At 36.2% G+C, this 16,587-nt stretch overlaps 1 protein-coding gene across 4 annotated transcripts in view; it reads right to left on the bottom strand.

Annotated features, from left to right (window-relative positions):
• LOC150107025 (MFS-type transporter SLC18B1-like) overlaps positions 1–16,587 on the bottom strand; it is a 508,245-nt gene that overhangs the window by 194,862 nt on the left and 296,796 nt on the right. For all 4 annotated transcript variants that reach the window (XR_016548342.1, XM_090392899.1, XM_090392901.1 and 1 more), the window contains exon 9: positions 9,663–9,761. Coding sequence is in view for 3 of the 4 variants with exons in the window: in XM_090392899.1 (XP_090249025.1) it covers positions 9,663–9,761 (99 nt within the window). In the remaining variant the exon portion in view is untranslated. The remainder of the gene's footprint in view (positions 1–9,662; positions 9,762–16,587) is intronic.

Here is a 16,587-nt window from a genome sequence, read left to right as displayed (position 1 = left end):
ACACCATACGCTCTCAAAATCATTTGTCTCACTTCCTTCCAAATTCTCCACTCTTAGAGGACATAGGTCATCACTTATCATAAGCAGTACCACACCACCACGCTTTCCCCTCCTATCCTGACGAAAAATGCTATACCCAGCGACTTCTATTCCTGTTGTTCTATCCCCTTCTGTCAACCACGTCTCAGTGATCGCAATAATTTTTGGCCAGGCTGATGCTATCTGCGCCACCAATTCCTCTCCCTTATTCCGGATACTCCTGGCATTAGTATACAGCATATAAATGCCATTGTTTCTATACCTAGCATTATCCCTTCTGGACTCCACTGGGCTCAGTGCTACCTGACATTGTCTCCCTTCTCCCAAGAATCCATTCCCACAAGAGGCCACCCCTGCTATCATCCTCCCTGGGACACACTGACTCGTTCAGAACAGCAATCTCTCCAGATGCCTACGTCCTTCCTCATTCAAATGTAAACGGTCTCTCGCATACAACTCCTCTCTTTCCTCAAACGCACTCCAAGCATCCACATATACCAGTCCTCTCTTGTCACACATTCTCGCTATTATGCCATTCAATATCACCGCTCTTCTGCTCAGCTCATCATTATCATACCTAGGCAACACGCACACTATTTTTCCTCTCTCTGTCTTCTTCCGTACAGTCTCAAGCAAAAATCTCATATCTCTCGCTGCCCGACTTACATTACCACTCAAGTCATTCGTTCCTACCATCACAATCATCTCATTCACCCTTTCACCTCTCTTAATTGCCATAGCCACCCTTTCTATTGTTCCTCCTGGCAAACACTCCTCACGCATCCTATCTTGAACACCACGGATCATTTCCCATGGGTGTGTGTGTTCAGGGAGGATAGAGAGAAAAGAATGGGGGAGGAGTGTTATTGATGATAGCCAATGAACTGCAACCAAAGAGAGTAGAAGCTCAACTGCAGGCCATTGAAAATAGCACATTTGATATTATCTGGTGTGAGATTGAGGCCAGCAGAACAAAATATACAGTTGGATGCTTCTATAGACCAGGGAATGGAAAAGATAATGGGGATAGTATGCATCAGCAAATAAGTTCAATGAGTGGAAAGTAGGTAATTATTATAGGGGATTTCAACTACAGGAACATATGTTATTTATTTTCATGTATTGGTGAAAACATAGAATGATAAGAAAATATTATTTACTAACTTATTTGCTGATATTTTGCTGGTATTATATTGGCACCTTCAGAGCACAAAAACAGTTTGTCACAGTATGCAAAACAACAACAATCTGGTATAACAGTGGGACTAGTTTAAAAAAATTGTAATGGACAACACAAAGAACTGAAGTCCTAATTAGGCACCATGTATGTTGGAAAAAGGGAGAAAATAAATATTAATTAGTTCTTCAAATGACTGTCTGACAGATTTCTGGTAAATAAATAAATATTTTTTTATCATTCTGTGTTGTCATCAATAACATGAAAATAAATAACTTGCACTGTGAACACATAAGCCTTTCCACGTGTTATAGGCACATATATTGGAAAGAGGAGAGGACAAATGGGAGAAAGGAAATGGAATTTATGCAGTTACTCAGGGATAATTACTTGAGACAGCATGTGATAAAATATACCAGGAGTTTGGGAGTGCTAGATCTAGTAATTGCATTTGGGAATTGCATTTGGGAATTCTATAACCATGATGGCCACGTTGCCACCAATTGGTGAGAGTGATGATATGGTCTTGACCTGGAAGGAGGGCAAATGATTGGAATTTTCAGTGAAGTGGGGATATATAGTGAGACTGGCTATCTGATAGGTATCACCAAGTTGTGTATTGAGGAAGATTAAAGTCACTAGGTTTGCCTCAGTAGTCTGTTTTAGGGCCATTGCTGTTTAGCCAGTATGTTAATGATATTGGCAAAGATTTGGATGGGCATATGTAGAGTTGTGTATTGGAGAGCAATATTCTGGAAGAGTAGTCACTAGTGGTGTGCCTCAGTGGTCTGTTTTAGGGCCATTGCTGTTTAGCCTGTATATTAATGATATTGGCAAAGATTTGGATGGGATATTCAGTTCTTTGTGGATGATGCAAAGTTGGAACGAACTATGAAGAGTAGAGAAGATGTTGTGGCCTTACAAGAAAACTTGAATAAACTGAGTGAATGGGCACAGGAATGGGGATGTGATTTATGCTTGGTGGGGATATATTGTTGGAGGTGAAGGAAGTAAGAGATCTTGGGGGTGATAGTGGATAAGGATTTCAAATTTAGGGAATACATTGCCAAAATTGTGAGGACAACATAAAAAATTCTGGGAATGATGCAGAGGACGCTGACTTGTAGAAGTAAGGATATTCTTGTTCCATTGTATAAGGCTTTGATTAGGCCACATATTTACTACTGTGCCAAGATTGGGTCACCTGTTTTTCAGAAGTACAAAGAGATATTGGAAAGGGTCTAGAGATGACTGACCAAGGTAGTTTCTGGGAATGTCGAATATGAGGAAAGATTGAGGAAATGCAATTTATAGAGTCTAGTGGATAGGAGGAAGAGGGATGATAAGATAGAGACCTACAAGTTAGTAAGGGATTGATATAGGATCAATGATGAAGAGGTTTTACAGAAAATGGTGAGAGATCAGCGGAGAACCAGAGATCATCCCTGGATGCTGTAGAGGGAGGGCGTAAGCAGAGGAGTGAGAAGCAGGTTTTTTACATGCAGAGTTGTGAATGATTGGAATGGCTTGCCTGAGAGTGAGGTGTATGCAGAGAATTTGAATGTGTTTAAAGCATGGTATGATGAGCTGTGTGTATGACAAAAGGACTTCCTAGATGAGTCCTTGACTCAATGAGGTCTTGAAGAGATGATGATGATAATAATAATATTTGGAATTATAGGGCTAGTAAGTATGACAAGCTTAGAAGATTGCTTGAATCAGTGCCATGGCATGTGAAACTGGAAGGACTGGATGTTGATAGTAAGAGAAGCGATGGCAGACTGCATACCTAGAATTAGGAGAGTAAATCAAGTGGGAATTAAATGGATGAATATCATCATTAAGCTGGAGCTACAAAAAAAGAAAAAACTGTAAAGAGAAAGAGAAAGGTGACAATGAGAAAGGTGACCAGCAGGCACATGAATAGTAGAAAGACAGGCCAGAAGAGTAATCAGCATGGTAAGAAAAGTAAAATCAGAGTATGAAAGGAAATTAGCAATATGCCAAAGATAATCCCAAACAGTTCTTTCAATATGTTACAAGTAAAAGGAAGAATGTTTATGGCAGAATGATTTTAATGAATGTTGATGGTAGGGAGGTAACTGAATCAATCAAAACAGTAGAATTATTAAGCGAACACTTTGCAAGAGTATATCATCCAGGTGGACATATTACAGTAATGAGAGAGGCAAAGACTTACATGGAAACAGATATAAATGAAATGATATGCATAGCATATTACAGAACCTTGATGAGAATATAGTTATTGGATTGAATGGAATACCAGCTCAAGTTTGAAGGGAAGATTCTAGGGTATTGTCAGTGCCTTTGACTACATTGTTTATTCTAGGTCTCAGCTCTGGTTAATTCCAAGGGGGAAGGAAAGGAAATATAGTTCCACTGTATAAAGGAGGCTACAAGACTGATGTAGCAAATTGCCGACTGATCAGTATATCAGGAGCTGTTGTCAAGGTACTAGAGAAGTTGGTCAAGAACAAAATACAAGAATGGATAAACAGACATGTATGGTGGTGGGACATGTTTTTTTGACTATCTAGTAGAAGCAATATCTAAACGTATTCCAAGGGTCAGAAGGTTAAATAAGGTAGGTGTGAAATGGATGAATAGCGAGATTAAGCATGCAATACAGAGAAAAACAGCATTATAGAAGCAACATAAGAGAAGTGGTGATAACCAATTCCATGAGAATTACATAGACCAGGCAGGGCAGGTGACTTGGTTGGTAAGGGCAGCAAAAGTGAGGTATGAACAGCAGCTAGCTAATGAAGTCAAAAAGAATCCTAGGGAATTCTTTTGATATATATAGTTGCGGTTAGTTGTAGTTGGTGGATTGAAGGCAGGGACAGAGAGATGTATAGCAGCTATCCTCCCTCGATGAGTCTTTGGAATCCCTGGAGGTGTCACTTATTATTATTATTATCATTATTCACCACCATCATCATCACGTGTATCAAGGATTTAGGCCTAGCATGGCCTGTTCTGGCCTTAGAAGTCATCGTTGAATCATTTAAGAGGATGTCTTGGTTTTCTTTTTCCTAATGGCTTGTACTTTAAGGCTTGTTTTGGTAACCTTTCTGTTTTCATTCTTTGAATGTGTTCCATTCATTTCTGTTTATATTTTTTAATTTTTTTCTATTACTGGTTCTTGGTTTAATTCTTTCATAATTTCTTCATTTCTTTTGTGATCAAATAGAGTATACTTTGCAGTTTTTCTCATAAACTTCATTTCTGCTGTTGTTAATCTTTGTTTGTCTTTTTGTTTTATTGTCCAGATTTCGCTTCCATACATTAAGACTGGTAGGGCTAATGTATTGTATACTTTTAGTCTGATTTGTTTTTGTACTAGGTTTGGTTTAAATATAGAGTTAATTACACCTGTTATTATTAAATATTTTGCAATTTTTACATTTATATCTTTTTCAATTTCATATGTGATCATACATCCTAGGTAGTTAAAAGAATTCACCTGTTCTAAGATCTTGTTATCTATTACTATTTTAGTTCTTGCTGGATCTTGTCCTCTAAAGGCCATAGTTTTTAATTTTTCTGTTGATATTATCATACCATAATCTTTGGATATCTCATTTAGATCTAAAATAGCTTTCTGTAAATTATCTTCAGAATTTGTAATTATTATTTGGTCGTTGGCAAAGAGGAGAGTGTTTAAGTTAACTGTAGGAGAAAGTTTAATTCCTTGATGTAAATTTTTATTCCATTTTATTATTATTTCATTTAAGTAGATATTAAAAAGAGTTGCTGAGAGGGGACATCCCTGTCGGACCCCTTGGTTTATCTCTCTCGTATATGATAGCTCGTGATTTAATCTTATTTGTATTTGGTTATTTTCATATATACTTGTGATAGCTTTTAGGGTATTATTTGGTATTTGTCTTTCTTTTAATATGTTAAATAATATGTTTCTTTTAACTTTGTCAAATGCTTTTTCAAAGTCAATAAATGTAATATGTGTTTCTAAATTGTATTCTCTTCTTTTCTCTATTATTAATTTTAGGCAAAAGGCCAGGTCTATACATGATCGTCCTTTTCTAAATCCATTCTGTACTTCTAAAACAAAGTTTTTGGAATATTTCATTAATTTGCTATTTAAGATTCTGTATATATTTTGTTGAAAATATATAGCAGAATTATTCTTGTTCTATTTCATGGTTTTCAACTTTGATAGTTGAAAACCATGAAATAGAAAACAAGTTACTTCATATGTATATTTGAGCCAATTGTTATCCTTTGAGGAGTGCCAAAGAAAAGAGATTGAATGAAGAATTCACCTTGGACGGATGGCTTATGGGAAAATGAGAGGCATACTCAGAAGTGACATCCATATGAGTCTAAAAAGGAAAGCTTTTGACCAGTGCATACTTCCTGTCCTAACACATGGAGGAGAAAGATGGACTTTAACAGAAGCCCTAAATAAAAAGCTGAGAACAACACAACATTGCATGGAAAGAAGTATGCTAAAAATAACATTAAGAGATAGGAAGACAAAGATCTCAAACAAGTGTCATGGATATATACGTTAAACAGGCTAAGTGGAGATGGGCTGGCAATATTGTCAGATGCAGTGACGGGAGATGGACTAGAAAAACAACAGAGTGGAGACCAATGGATGGAGCAAGACAAAGAGGAAGACCGAGAAGAAGGTGGAGAGATGAACTGGAACAGATTGCAGGAGTGAGATGGATGGGAGAAGCAGAAAACCGAGTGATCTGGAAAATCATGGGGGAGACCTTCATCCGACAGTGGACAGAACCAGAAGGTTGAAGAAGAAGATACATTTTGTAACAGGAATTTAGTATACTGATACCTCTATAGTTTTTAGGGTCATCTCTATTACCTTTTTAAAAGATAGGAATCACAATTACTTTTTTCCATTCTATTGGGAGGATACCAGTTGAGTAAATTTTATTTAAAAATAATAAGAGTCTTTCATTGAATCTTGTTCCTGTGTATTTATATAGTTCTGAACTTAGCTTATCTTCTCCAGGTGATTTTCTGTTTCTTGTTTCTTTCAGGCTTATTTCTAATTCTTCTTTAGTTATTTCCTTTTCATTTTCGTTAATTGTTTGCCAGTTGTCTTTTTTAAAATATTTGTCTGTGCGCAGTTCTGTGTAGTAATTTAGAAATTCTTCTAATTTCAATTCAGTGTTTAATTTTATGTTTTCTTTGGTATCTGCATTTAAATGTTTCAAAATCTTATATACATTGGGTCTTATTTTATATAAATCATGTTCTAAATTAGAAACAAATTTCCATGATTCTCTGTGTCTTTTTCTGACTTCTCTTTTAGTTATAGCTCTTATTCTTTTATATTCTATTTCATCTTCTAATCTTTTACTGCTTAACCATTTGTGATAGGCTTCTTTTTTCTTTTTGATTATTTCTTTGATTGTATCATCCCAGATCTTCAGTTTTTTTCCTTTTATTGAATTTTTTGGTCTTTCCTAAGCTTTCATTTGCTGCTGCATTGAGTATCATTTTTATATTAAGCCATTCTATTTCTATTTCTTGATTTTGTTTTATTTTATCTAGATATTGGTTAATTCTTTGTTCATATCACCATTGTACATTTGTGTCATTCAATAGTCTAGTTTTATAAACAAATGTTTCAATTTTTCTTTCTGTTCTTGTTACTTGTATCCATTTAGGTGGTAATCTTAATTTTATTATAACAAGGAAGTGGTCACTGCTTATTTCATATCCTCTGTGAACTCTAACATCTAGTGAAAATTTTGATGTCTTTTCATTTAATATGAAGTAATCTAATATTGATTTCCATCCTCTTGCTGCCCAAGTATATTTATGTATGTCTTTATGTTTATAGAAGGAATTCATTATTTTTAGGTTATTATAAACTACAAAGTCAATCAATTTTTTACCATTCCTGTTTAGAGTATGTTCTCCATGCATTCCTATATTATTATTAATGTTCGTGTTTCCAATTCTTGCATTTAAGTCTCCTGCTAAAATTACGTAATCATTTTTATTTATTTTATTATATATGTTTTGTAGCTGATTATAAAAATCAATATTATTCTGTTCTCTTCCTGCTTCTGGGGCATATAAGCCAATTATTGTTAAATAGCCTGTATCTATTTTTATTCTAGCTTCTATTATTCTTTATAATTTATAATGTTTTAACTGTTTTGAAAGGGAGTTTGAATCCAAATCATGCTCCTGCTTGTGCTCTTTGGTCTCTTATTAATAATAATAATAATAATAATAATAATAATAATAATAATAATATAGCTAGCAAAAAAAAAAGAATGATTATGGAAGGATGACATTGATTGCAGAAAATGGTATAAGAACAACTGCTGTAGAAGATATAGTGGAGATACTTAATGAGCAGTTCATAATGGTCTTTCGTTCTTGTGAATGTGACATAATGGACATTTTGAAAGCAGTTGATGATGAGAAGAGACTGACTGTCAGCAAGAGGTATATGGGGAATTGAGCAGACTTGATTTTAGTAAGGCTGTGGGACTTCATAATATATCACTACATATTTTGAAGGAATGTGCCAGGTAATTGGCATCTGCTTTGACATATTTGTTTAATATGAGTCTTGCAATGGGTCAAGTTACTAAGGAGTGGAAGGACAAGATTGTGCTGCTTCATAAAGGGAGATGACAGAACTCAAATATCAAATTATAGGTCTATAATTTGACTAAATCTCTTATAGACCTATAAGGTCTATAAGAGAGCATGGTGAAAACCAGGATCCAGAATTGGATTCACAACAATGGTATTATCTTTGATGGACAGCATGGATTTGCTAAAGGGAGGTCATGTTTTAGTAATCTACTTATTACAAAAGATGACTGCTTCCTTGGACAGAGGGATACACAGTAATATACTTAGATTTTGCAAAGGCTTTTGATAGATTACCGCATGATAAGTTGATAGTCAAACTGGAGTGGATGGGGTTGGATATTAGATTGGTCATTGAATTGAAGACTGGCTATCTGATAGGTATCAACAAGTTGTGTATGGGGGAGCGATATCCAGGAAAAGAAAAGTCACTAGCGGCATGCCTCAGGGGGCTGTTTTAGGGTCATTACTGTTTAACTTGTATATTAATGATATTGGTGAAGATTTGGATGGAGATATTCAATTGTTTGCAGATGATGCAAAGTTGGGATGAACCATGAAGAGAGTGAGTAAGGGGTTGTTACAGGATCAATGTCAAAGATGTTTTACAGAAAACGGTGAGAGATCAGGATAGAACAAGAAGTAATCTCTGGATGCTATAAAGACAGTGTGAACAACGGAATGAGAAGTAGGTTTTTTGCATGCAGAGTTGTGAATGACTGGAATGCCTTGCCTGAGAGTGTGGTGTCTGCAGAGAATTTGAGTGTGTTTAAGGTACAGTATGACGAGCTGTGTGTGTGTGTGTGTGTGTGTGTGTGTGTGTGTGTGTGTGTGTGTGTGTGTGTGTGTGTGTGTGTGTGTGTGTGTGTGTGTGACAAAAGGACCTCCTGGATGAGTCTTTGACTCCATTGGTCTTGGGGTAATAATAATAATAATATATCTCTCTTTATTTGTATATCAAATGAGTTATGCTGTTTCCTACTATATATATATATATATATATATATATATATATAGTAGGAACTCTGCTTAAGACCAAACATGGATTTCATGCCACCTCACATCTTTAATAAGAAACACTATATCTCATTCACTGGGCAATGAAAATTATTCTGCCAATCACAGACTTTCCCAAATCCATGCTGTAGTGGTATATAAAGTCTGAGACTTGGCAAAGCAGATATACTATCTATTCAACTGCCCAAAGTATCATGAAAATCACATAATATTATTAGATAAGTGTTCCTATTCAAGAGATCCACTGTAGGAAACATCTCCTCACCTTTCAACAGCCAATACAGCAACTACCATATCTCTACTTGAATTTATTCAAAAGAAGCACTTACTCATTGCTGGAAACTTATTCCATATACTCCACATGTTATGGCAAAAATCTAAACTCCCAGAAATTATTAATTTTCCAGGATTACTGCATGTTCTTTCCACATATGCTGTGATTTCAAAAAAAATTTCCTGTATCTATAAAACCCACTTACTAATTTTTAAGTTTCTATATTCTCTTTTCCCTCTCTGTGTCAAACTTTTAAGTTTACATTTCCTCAATCCATTTTTATAGTCAATAATTTCAATAGCCTGAATACAATATATTGGATATCAACCTCTGAAACTTCTCAATACTCTTCTCATCCCCCAGAACATGGGCAATGATAATATTTGAGCACAGAATACAGGCATAATTATCGGTCTACAGTATTAAATATTATTACTGACACAACACAATACACCAAATTCCTATGATTTTCTGATTTTACATGAATTTATTAAGTATAAAATTTTACAATATTTTCGTACTTACCAATTTCCCTGAAATCCAACCAACAACAGGAGATAAAACAGAATAGGCACCAGACATTCCCAAAAACAGAGCTCCAACGACTCCCACAGGAACATTATACTTAAATAAAGAAAGATGACAAAATAAACTTAAAAGTAGATTCATTGTGAACTTCAAATTCTAAAATTATTATAATACACATTATTATTATTATTATTTGACACCCATGAAGTTAAAAAAAACAGATACTGATAATAAAAAAGATGAGTTAGTAGTTTATTAGTGACCGTGTGAAAGCAGGACATTATGATCATCTGTTGTAACCCAACTGGTATAAACTCAGCTTATGCACCTGTCCTCCCACAGATGGAATTGTACAATAGTGATGGACTGCATTTAAATGGATTTGGTTTGAGTCAAGGGAATAGATTTTTGCTAGAAGAAAGTGCTAGATCTCTTGTTCTGAACAAGAGATCAGAAAAAATAAGGTGATGTGAAAGATCATGAAAGTGGAAAAGATGAGCCTAAAATGCTTGTAAATGCAGAGATTACTAGTAAAAGATGAGTGCAGGAAAACAGAAACGCAAGATAAACAGGTAAACACAGGGAATCAGAATGGAGGGATTAACTATTGTAAGGAGAGCTTCTAGAGCAGTAGTGAATATGTGTGTGGGAATGGTCAGCACAGGTATGGGATGTAAAGGAAGTAGTTGAATCTAAGTAGTAGATATATGGGATAAGAAATGTAAAGGAGAGTGGCAACAGACAGGTGCAGAGAAATCACAACTGAGTGGTGGCATGATAAGTCTGGTTATAAAACTAAAGTGAATAATTATTTATAAATGTCAGGGGCATCAGAAATAAGGGATATTAAACTGTATCACTGATTGCATTTGTTTGCCCCAAAACTGTAGGAATAAGTGAAACATGGTTGATTGAAGATGATATCCTGGAAGTAATAGAAATGGAGAAATACAATGAAGGTAAGAAGGACAAGAAGGGAGGGCAAGTGCTGCTGATGATGATGGAAGAAAAATTATGTTGGTACATGTGGTAGAGATGAAAGGGTGTGTGTGTGGGGGGGGGTGTTAGCAGTAGTTCTGAGGCAGTATGGTGTGAGGTGAGGTTGACCTCCCCCATAGTCTGAGGTGGATGAAATAGCCAGACCACCTTAGCATTTTTCATGGATCAAAACTTTATCGACATTCTACCTTTTATCTTGTAATTACTCTCCTCTGCTCTTAATCTCTTAATGGCAATTTTAGAGCATTAGCGAATTAGCTGTGGTGGAGCGCCCTGTGTGTGTCACTTGTCTTTACGTGTACTGTGTTACTTGGAATTTCCTTTACTGTCCTCCGATATTTGACTTTTTTTTTGCTGAAATTTATTTATTGTCTCTTCCCAAAAATAAAAACGGATTTCACACATGCAAAAATAAATAATCAATCTTGAAATGACCAGAGATCAGCATTTACAATGAATTTATTTAGTAGTAGCATATTTATTCTTCAAATCGGTGCAACAGAACGAAGTCAATTGATGTTCTTTCATTTTACTGACAATATAGAAGCAATTTTTTTTTCTCACAATTTTCCAATGTTTGTTTGCTTTGAAAATTATTATGTTAAATATTTATATTTTTTAAAATAACATTTATTAAAATAAAAATGTGATGATCCATAAAATACCATTATATGGATCATCACATTTCAGTTTTAGAAACAAATTAGTTTTTCGTTTTTATGAATAACAAATGATATTAAATTGCATTTCTCGGTTTCTGATTGTGAGACATTTTTAATATCAAAAATTTATATCAAATGATATTATCATTATTATTATCCCAAAACCCCCATGGAGTCAAAGACTCATCTAGGAAGTCCTTTGTCACACACACATACACACAGCTCATCCTAACGTGCCTTAAACAGACTCAAATTCTCTGCAGACACCACACTCCCACACTTTCATTCCAATCATTCACAACTCTACATGCAAAAAACCTGCTTCTCAATCCCCTGCTCACACGCTCTTTATACAGCTTCCAGGGATGTCTTCTATTTTCATGAGGAAATATTTGAGGTCTCATCAGTGGGAGCCAGACCCAGAGGTGATACTATGGTTGAAGTAATGCAGAAGTCATATTTTCATATAATAAGGCAAGTGGTGTAAAGAAGTCATTAGTTTCTTTATACGAGTTATTACCCCAGTCCTGAAAACAGTTCAGGTGCAAACTTGTTTGCTTACACTTGGATAAAGGATTAAACCAAGTATATAATTTCTTGTAATCTTTAATTTATCGTATAACCAAGTGAATAAACTTCCAACAACTTTCTCTAATCCAGAGTATTTTAATAATAAGGTGTGACACCTTGTGGCTACTCGTATATGAAAATGACTTCTGCATTACTGCAATCTTAGTATCACCTCTGATATATGGAAAGATACTCTTGGAGGGTAATTGGTGGCAATGCTGTAGCTAATGAAGTTCTAACTGAGGCTTGGCTATTGCTCTTACCCTCCTGCCATGATCAGAGCTTTAATAGCTCAATAACACCTTATCCCTACACTGTCCTCCACAGATAACGGGGAAGATGAAAAGCATTCTTGCTTCGCCCCTTTAAGCCAGTCCTTATAAGGACTATTAGTATCACCTCTGGCTCCCACTGATGAGACTTCAATAAAGGTTGAAACTGGTCTGGGCAGTGACCCTTCTCATAATGCATAGCAATATACATGTCTGCAAGGAGATGTGCTTTGCATTATGGGATACTAAGGCCAGTGATGTCAAGTCATTAGCTTCTTTATACAAGTTGAGTTGCATCAGTCCTGAAAATAGTTCAGGTTTAAACTTGTTTGCACTTGGATGGTTGGTTGCATTAATTGAGTCTGTTTTATTTTAAAATTCCTAGAAACTATCCCATCACCAAAACTAGCCAATGTAATTAACCAAATACTAGCAGACAGATGGATACAAATATCTCTCAGTGAATCCAAAAGTAAATTCTTTAAGATTAAAAATGGCCTATCTCAGGGGTCAGTTCTTGCCCCATTGCTCTTTAACTTATATATTAGTGATATCCCAGAGACAACATCATGGAGATTCATGTATGCTGACGATATTGCCATTGCAACTCAACATTCCAAAAAGCTGACAATACCTTAACTGAAGATCTGGCTGTACTTGATAAATACTTCAGATGATGGTGATTACGACCTAATCTGAACAAAAATGAAGTAGCATCATTTCATTTAAGTAATATCCAGGCCAATTATATCCCAAAAGTTTACTTCAGAAATAAATAGTGAAATTTAACAATCATCCAAAATACCTAGGGGTTACCCTAGACAGAAGTTTGAAATTTAAATATCATGTAAGAAAATATTGCTGGAAAATTAAAAATTCGTAATAGTATAATGCATAAACTTGGTGGTACTTCTTGAGGTGCTGATGCCAACACACACTGCATACTACCATACTGTCTTTGGTCTATTTTACAGCAGAATATTGTGCTCCTGTGTATTGCAATTTGTATTGCACTCCTCCAGGCAGGGAGGAGTGCAATACAAATGAACGACCAGAACTTCGCAATATGCGAGTCATGGGGAGAGTATTGGCTTCAACGTATCTCCAATCTTCAATTCCCATTTAAAATCCAACATCTTGCTCAGAGGACTTTGATCTACCTAGACATGTATGGACCACTTTAATTTGGATCAGAACAGGACATGGGAGATGTAAGCATCTCTTGCATAAATGGAACTGGTCGATATCAGGCAGGATACAGACAATCAATCACATTGTGCATGAGTGCCCTGTCTACCATTCTCAGCTACTAAAGAGGACTTTTTTAAACTGAACCCAGAATCCCTGGAGTGGATCTGGGATTTAGGGATTAAGCTCTGACTCCTGATTCTTAATTTTGATGTTTAATCATTTCAATCTATTGTACCCCTTTTAATATGATTTTTACAATTTTTAAGCTGTTTTTTGCAATATGTATTTAATATCTTGAAACCTGTACATCATATGTTAAATAAAATAAATAATAATTCAGTCTGTATTCCAAAAATTGTTGGAATAAGTGAGACATAGTTAGATGAGGATGACATCCTGACAGAAATAGAGATGGAAGATTATGATGTGCTTCGTGAGGATAGAAAGGGAAAATGGGAGAGGTGAATGCTATTGATGATAGAGAAAGAGTGATATCCATACAAAGTAGAGATGCAAGACGGAAATAGTGCCAGTGGTTTTGAGGCAGTATGGTGTGAGATAGAGGTGAATAGAATGAAATACTTCGTTGGATGTTGTTATAGACATGGTAATGTGGATGGTAGCGACTATGAAATGTATAATAAAATTAGCCAGGCAAATAAGAAAAGGATGATCGTTATGGGCAATTTTATTTATGGCAATATGGACTGGAAGGATGAGATAGCAACTGGAAGTAAAGAAAATGAGTTTCTTGAGTTTTTGAGGGACAACTACCTCAGACAGTATGTAACAGAGTGCACACGAGGATTGAGGATATCGTCAGAGTATGTAATTATGAGGTATCTAATCACCCAATAATTGGTGAGAGTGACCATGAGGTGATTACCTGGGTGGTTGCCAGCAGTGTGAGGACCTCTGTGAGAAAAGGGTATATGTGGAATTACAAGGAAGGTGATTATGAAGAGCTCAGGAGACAGCTTGTGGGTGTAGCATGGAATGAGAAGTTAGCTGAAAAAGAGATCAATGCAGTTTGGGGGATTTTCAAGAACTATCTAGTAGAAGCAATGTCTAAATATATTCCAAGGGTGAGAAGGTTAAATAAGGTAGGTGTGAAATGGATGAATAAAGAGATTAAGCATGCGATGCAGAGAAAAACGGCATTATGGAGGTAGCATAAGAGAAGTGGTGATAACCAATTCCATGAGGATTATAATGAACAGGCAAGGTGGTAATAGACTTGGTTGTTAAAGGTAGCAAAATTGAGGTATGAACATCAGTTAGGTAATGAAGCCAAAAAGAATCCTAAGGAGTTCTTTCGATATGTATCCAGAAAAAAAAAAGGAATAATTATGGAAGGATGACACTGATTGGAGAATATGGTATAAAGACAACTGTTGCAGAGGATGTAGTGGAGATACATAATGAACAGTTTCATAAAGGTCTTTCAATCTTGTGAATGTGACTTCGTGGAGAGATTGAGAGCAGTTGATGATGGGGAAGTGAGACTGACGGTAAGTGAGCAAGAGGTGTATGGGAAGTTGAGCAAACTAAATGTAAATAAGGTTGTGGGACTTGATAATATATCAGCACATATTCTGAAGGAACGTGCCAGAATGTCGATGCCAGCCTTGACATTTTTTTTTAATATGAGTCTTGCACTAGGTCAGGTTCCTAAGGAGTGAAAGGAGGGCAAGATTGTGCCTCTTCATAAGGGAGGTGACAGAACTCAAGCATCAAATTATAGGGCTATCTGTGTGTCAGGTGTTGTGGTTAAGTTGTTGAAGAAGCTTGTAAGAACTAGGATCCAGAATTGGGTTGACAACAATGATATTATCTTTGATGGACAGCATGGATTTGCTAAAAGGAGGTCATGTTTTAGTAATCTACTTACTTATTACAATAAAGTGACTGCTTCCTTGGACAGAGGAAAAGCATACACAGTAATATACTTAGATTTTGCAAAGGCTTTTGATAGATTACTGCATCAATAGTTGATAGTCAAACTAGAGCGGAAGGAGTTAAATATTAGGTTAGTGCATTGGATTGGAGACTGGCTATCTGATAGGTATCTGCAAGCTGTGTATGGGGGAGCAATATCCAGGAAAAGGAAAGTCACTAGCAGTGTGCCTAAGGGATCTGTTTTAGACAAGTAGCGTGATAGGAGAGAATGAAAAAAATATATGTATGAATGAGAAAATAGTTGATAGTGTGGAAGGCGTGAGTGACTGTGAAAGTTTAGGAGATGGTTTTTGTTTGGGAGAGTGAATTTAGATTAAGAGTGACTGACCTGCAGAGGGAGATAGATGAGCTGAAAGAGGAGATGCAATGTCTTGTGAATGAGAGCAGAAGTATGAAAGATAAGATTAGGAAAATGGAAGAGATAAATGCAAGCAGAATCAGAGTGGGGGAGAGAGAGAAATTTGGTAGTGTTAGAAGAAGAGAGAAAGGAAATAGAAGAGAAGGAATGAGTGAGAGGTATGTGGATGCTAGAAGAGGAGAGAATGGAAACAGTAGAAGAGAGGGAATGAGAGAGAGGTATGGGAATGCTAGAAGACGAGAGGATGGAAACAGTAGGAGAGATGGAATGAGAGACAGATATGAAAGTGCTAGAAGAGGAGAGAATGGAAACCGTAGGAGAAATGGAATGAGAGAGAGATATGGGAATGCTAGAAGACGAGAGGATGGAAACAGTAGGAGAGACAGAATGAGAGAGGGATATGGAAGTGCTAGAAGTGGAGAAAATGGAAACAGTAGGAGAGAGGGAATGAGAGAGATGTGCGTGAGTGCTAGAAGAGGGGGAGAATGGAAACAGTAGGAGAGAGAGGTATGGAAATGCCAGAAGAGAGAATAGCAGTAGAAGAGAGGGAATGAGAGAGATCTATGGGAATGAAAGAAGAGGAGAGAATGGAAACAATAGGAGAGAGAGAGAATGGTAAGAGGTATAATGTATGGCGACTCAATGATCTGTGGTGTTCAAGATAGGATGTGTGAGGAGTGTTTGCCAGGAGGAACAATAGAAAGGGTGGCTATGGTAATTAAGAGAGGTGAAAGGGTGGATGAGATGATTGTGATGGTAGGAACAAATGATTTGTGTGATAATGTAAGTTGGGCAGCGAAAAATATGAGATTTTTGCTTGAAGCTATATGGAAGAAGACAAAGAGAGGAAAAATAGTGTGCGTGTTGCCTAGGTATGGTAATGATGAACTGAGCAGAAGAGCGGTGATATT

This window comes from Typopeltis vanoorti, chromosome 5 (assembly GCF_054136105.1).
Source record: "Typopeltis vanoorti isolate ZY-2024b chromosome 5, IOZ_Tvanoo_1.0, whole genome shotgun sequence".
In the NCBI taxonomy this organism is placed as follows: domain Eukaryota; kingdom Metazoa; phylum Arthropoda; class Arachnida; order Uropygi; family Thelyphonidae; genus Typopeltis; species Typopeltis vanoorti.
This window is presented reverse-complemented; position numbering and strand designations above follow the sequence as displayed.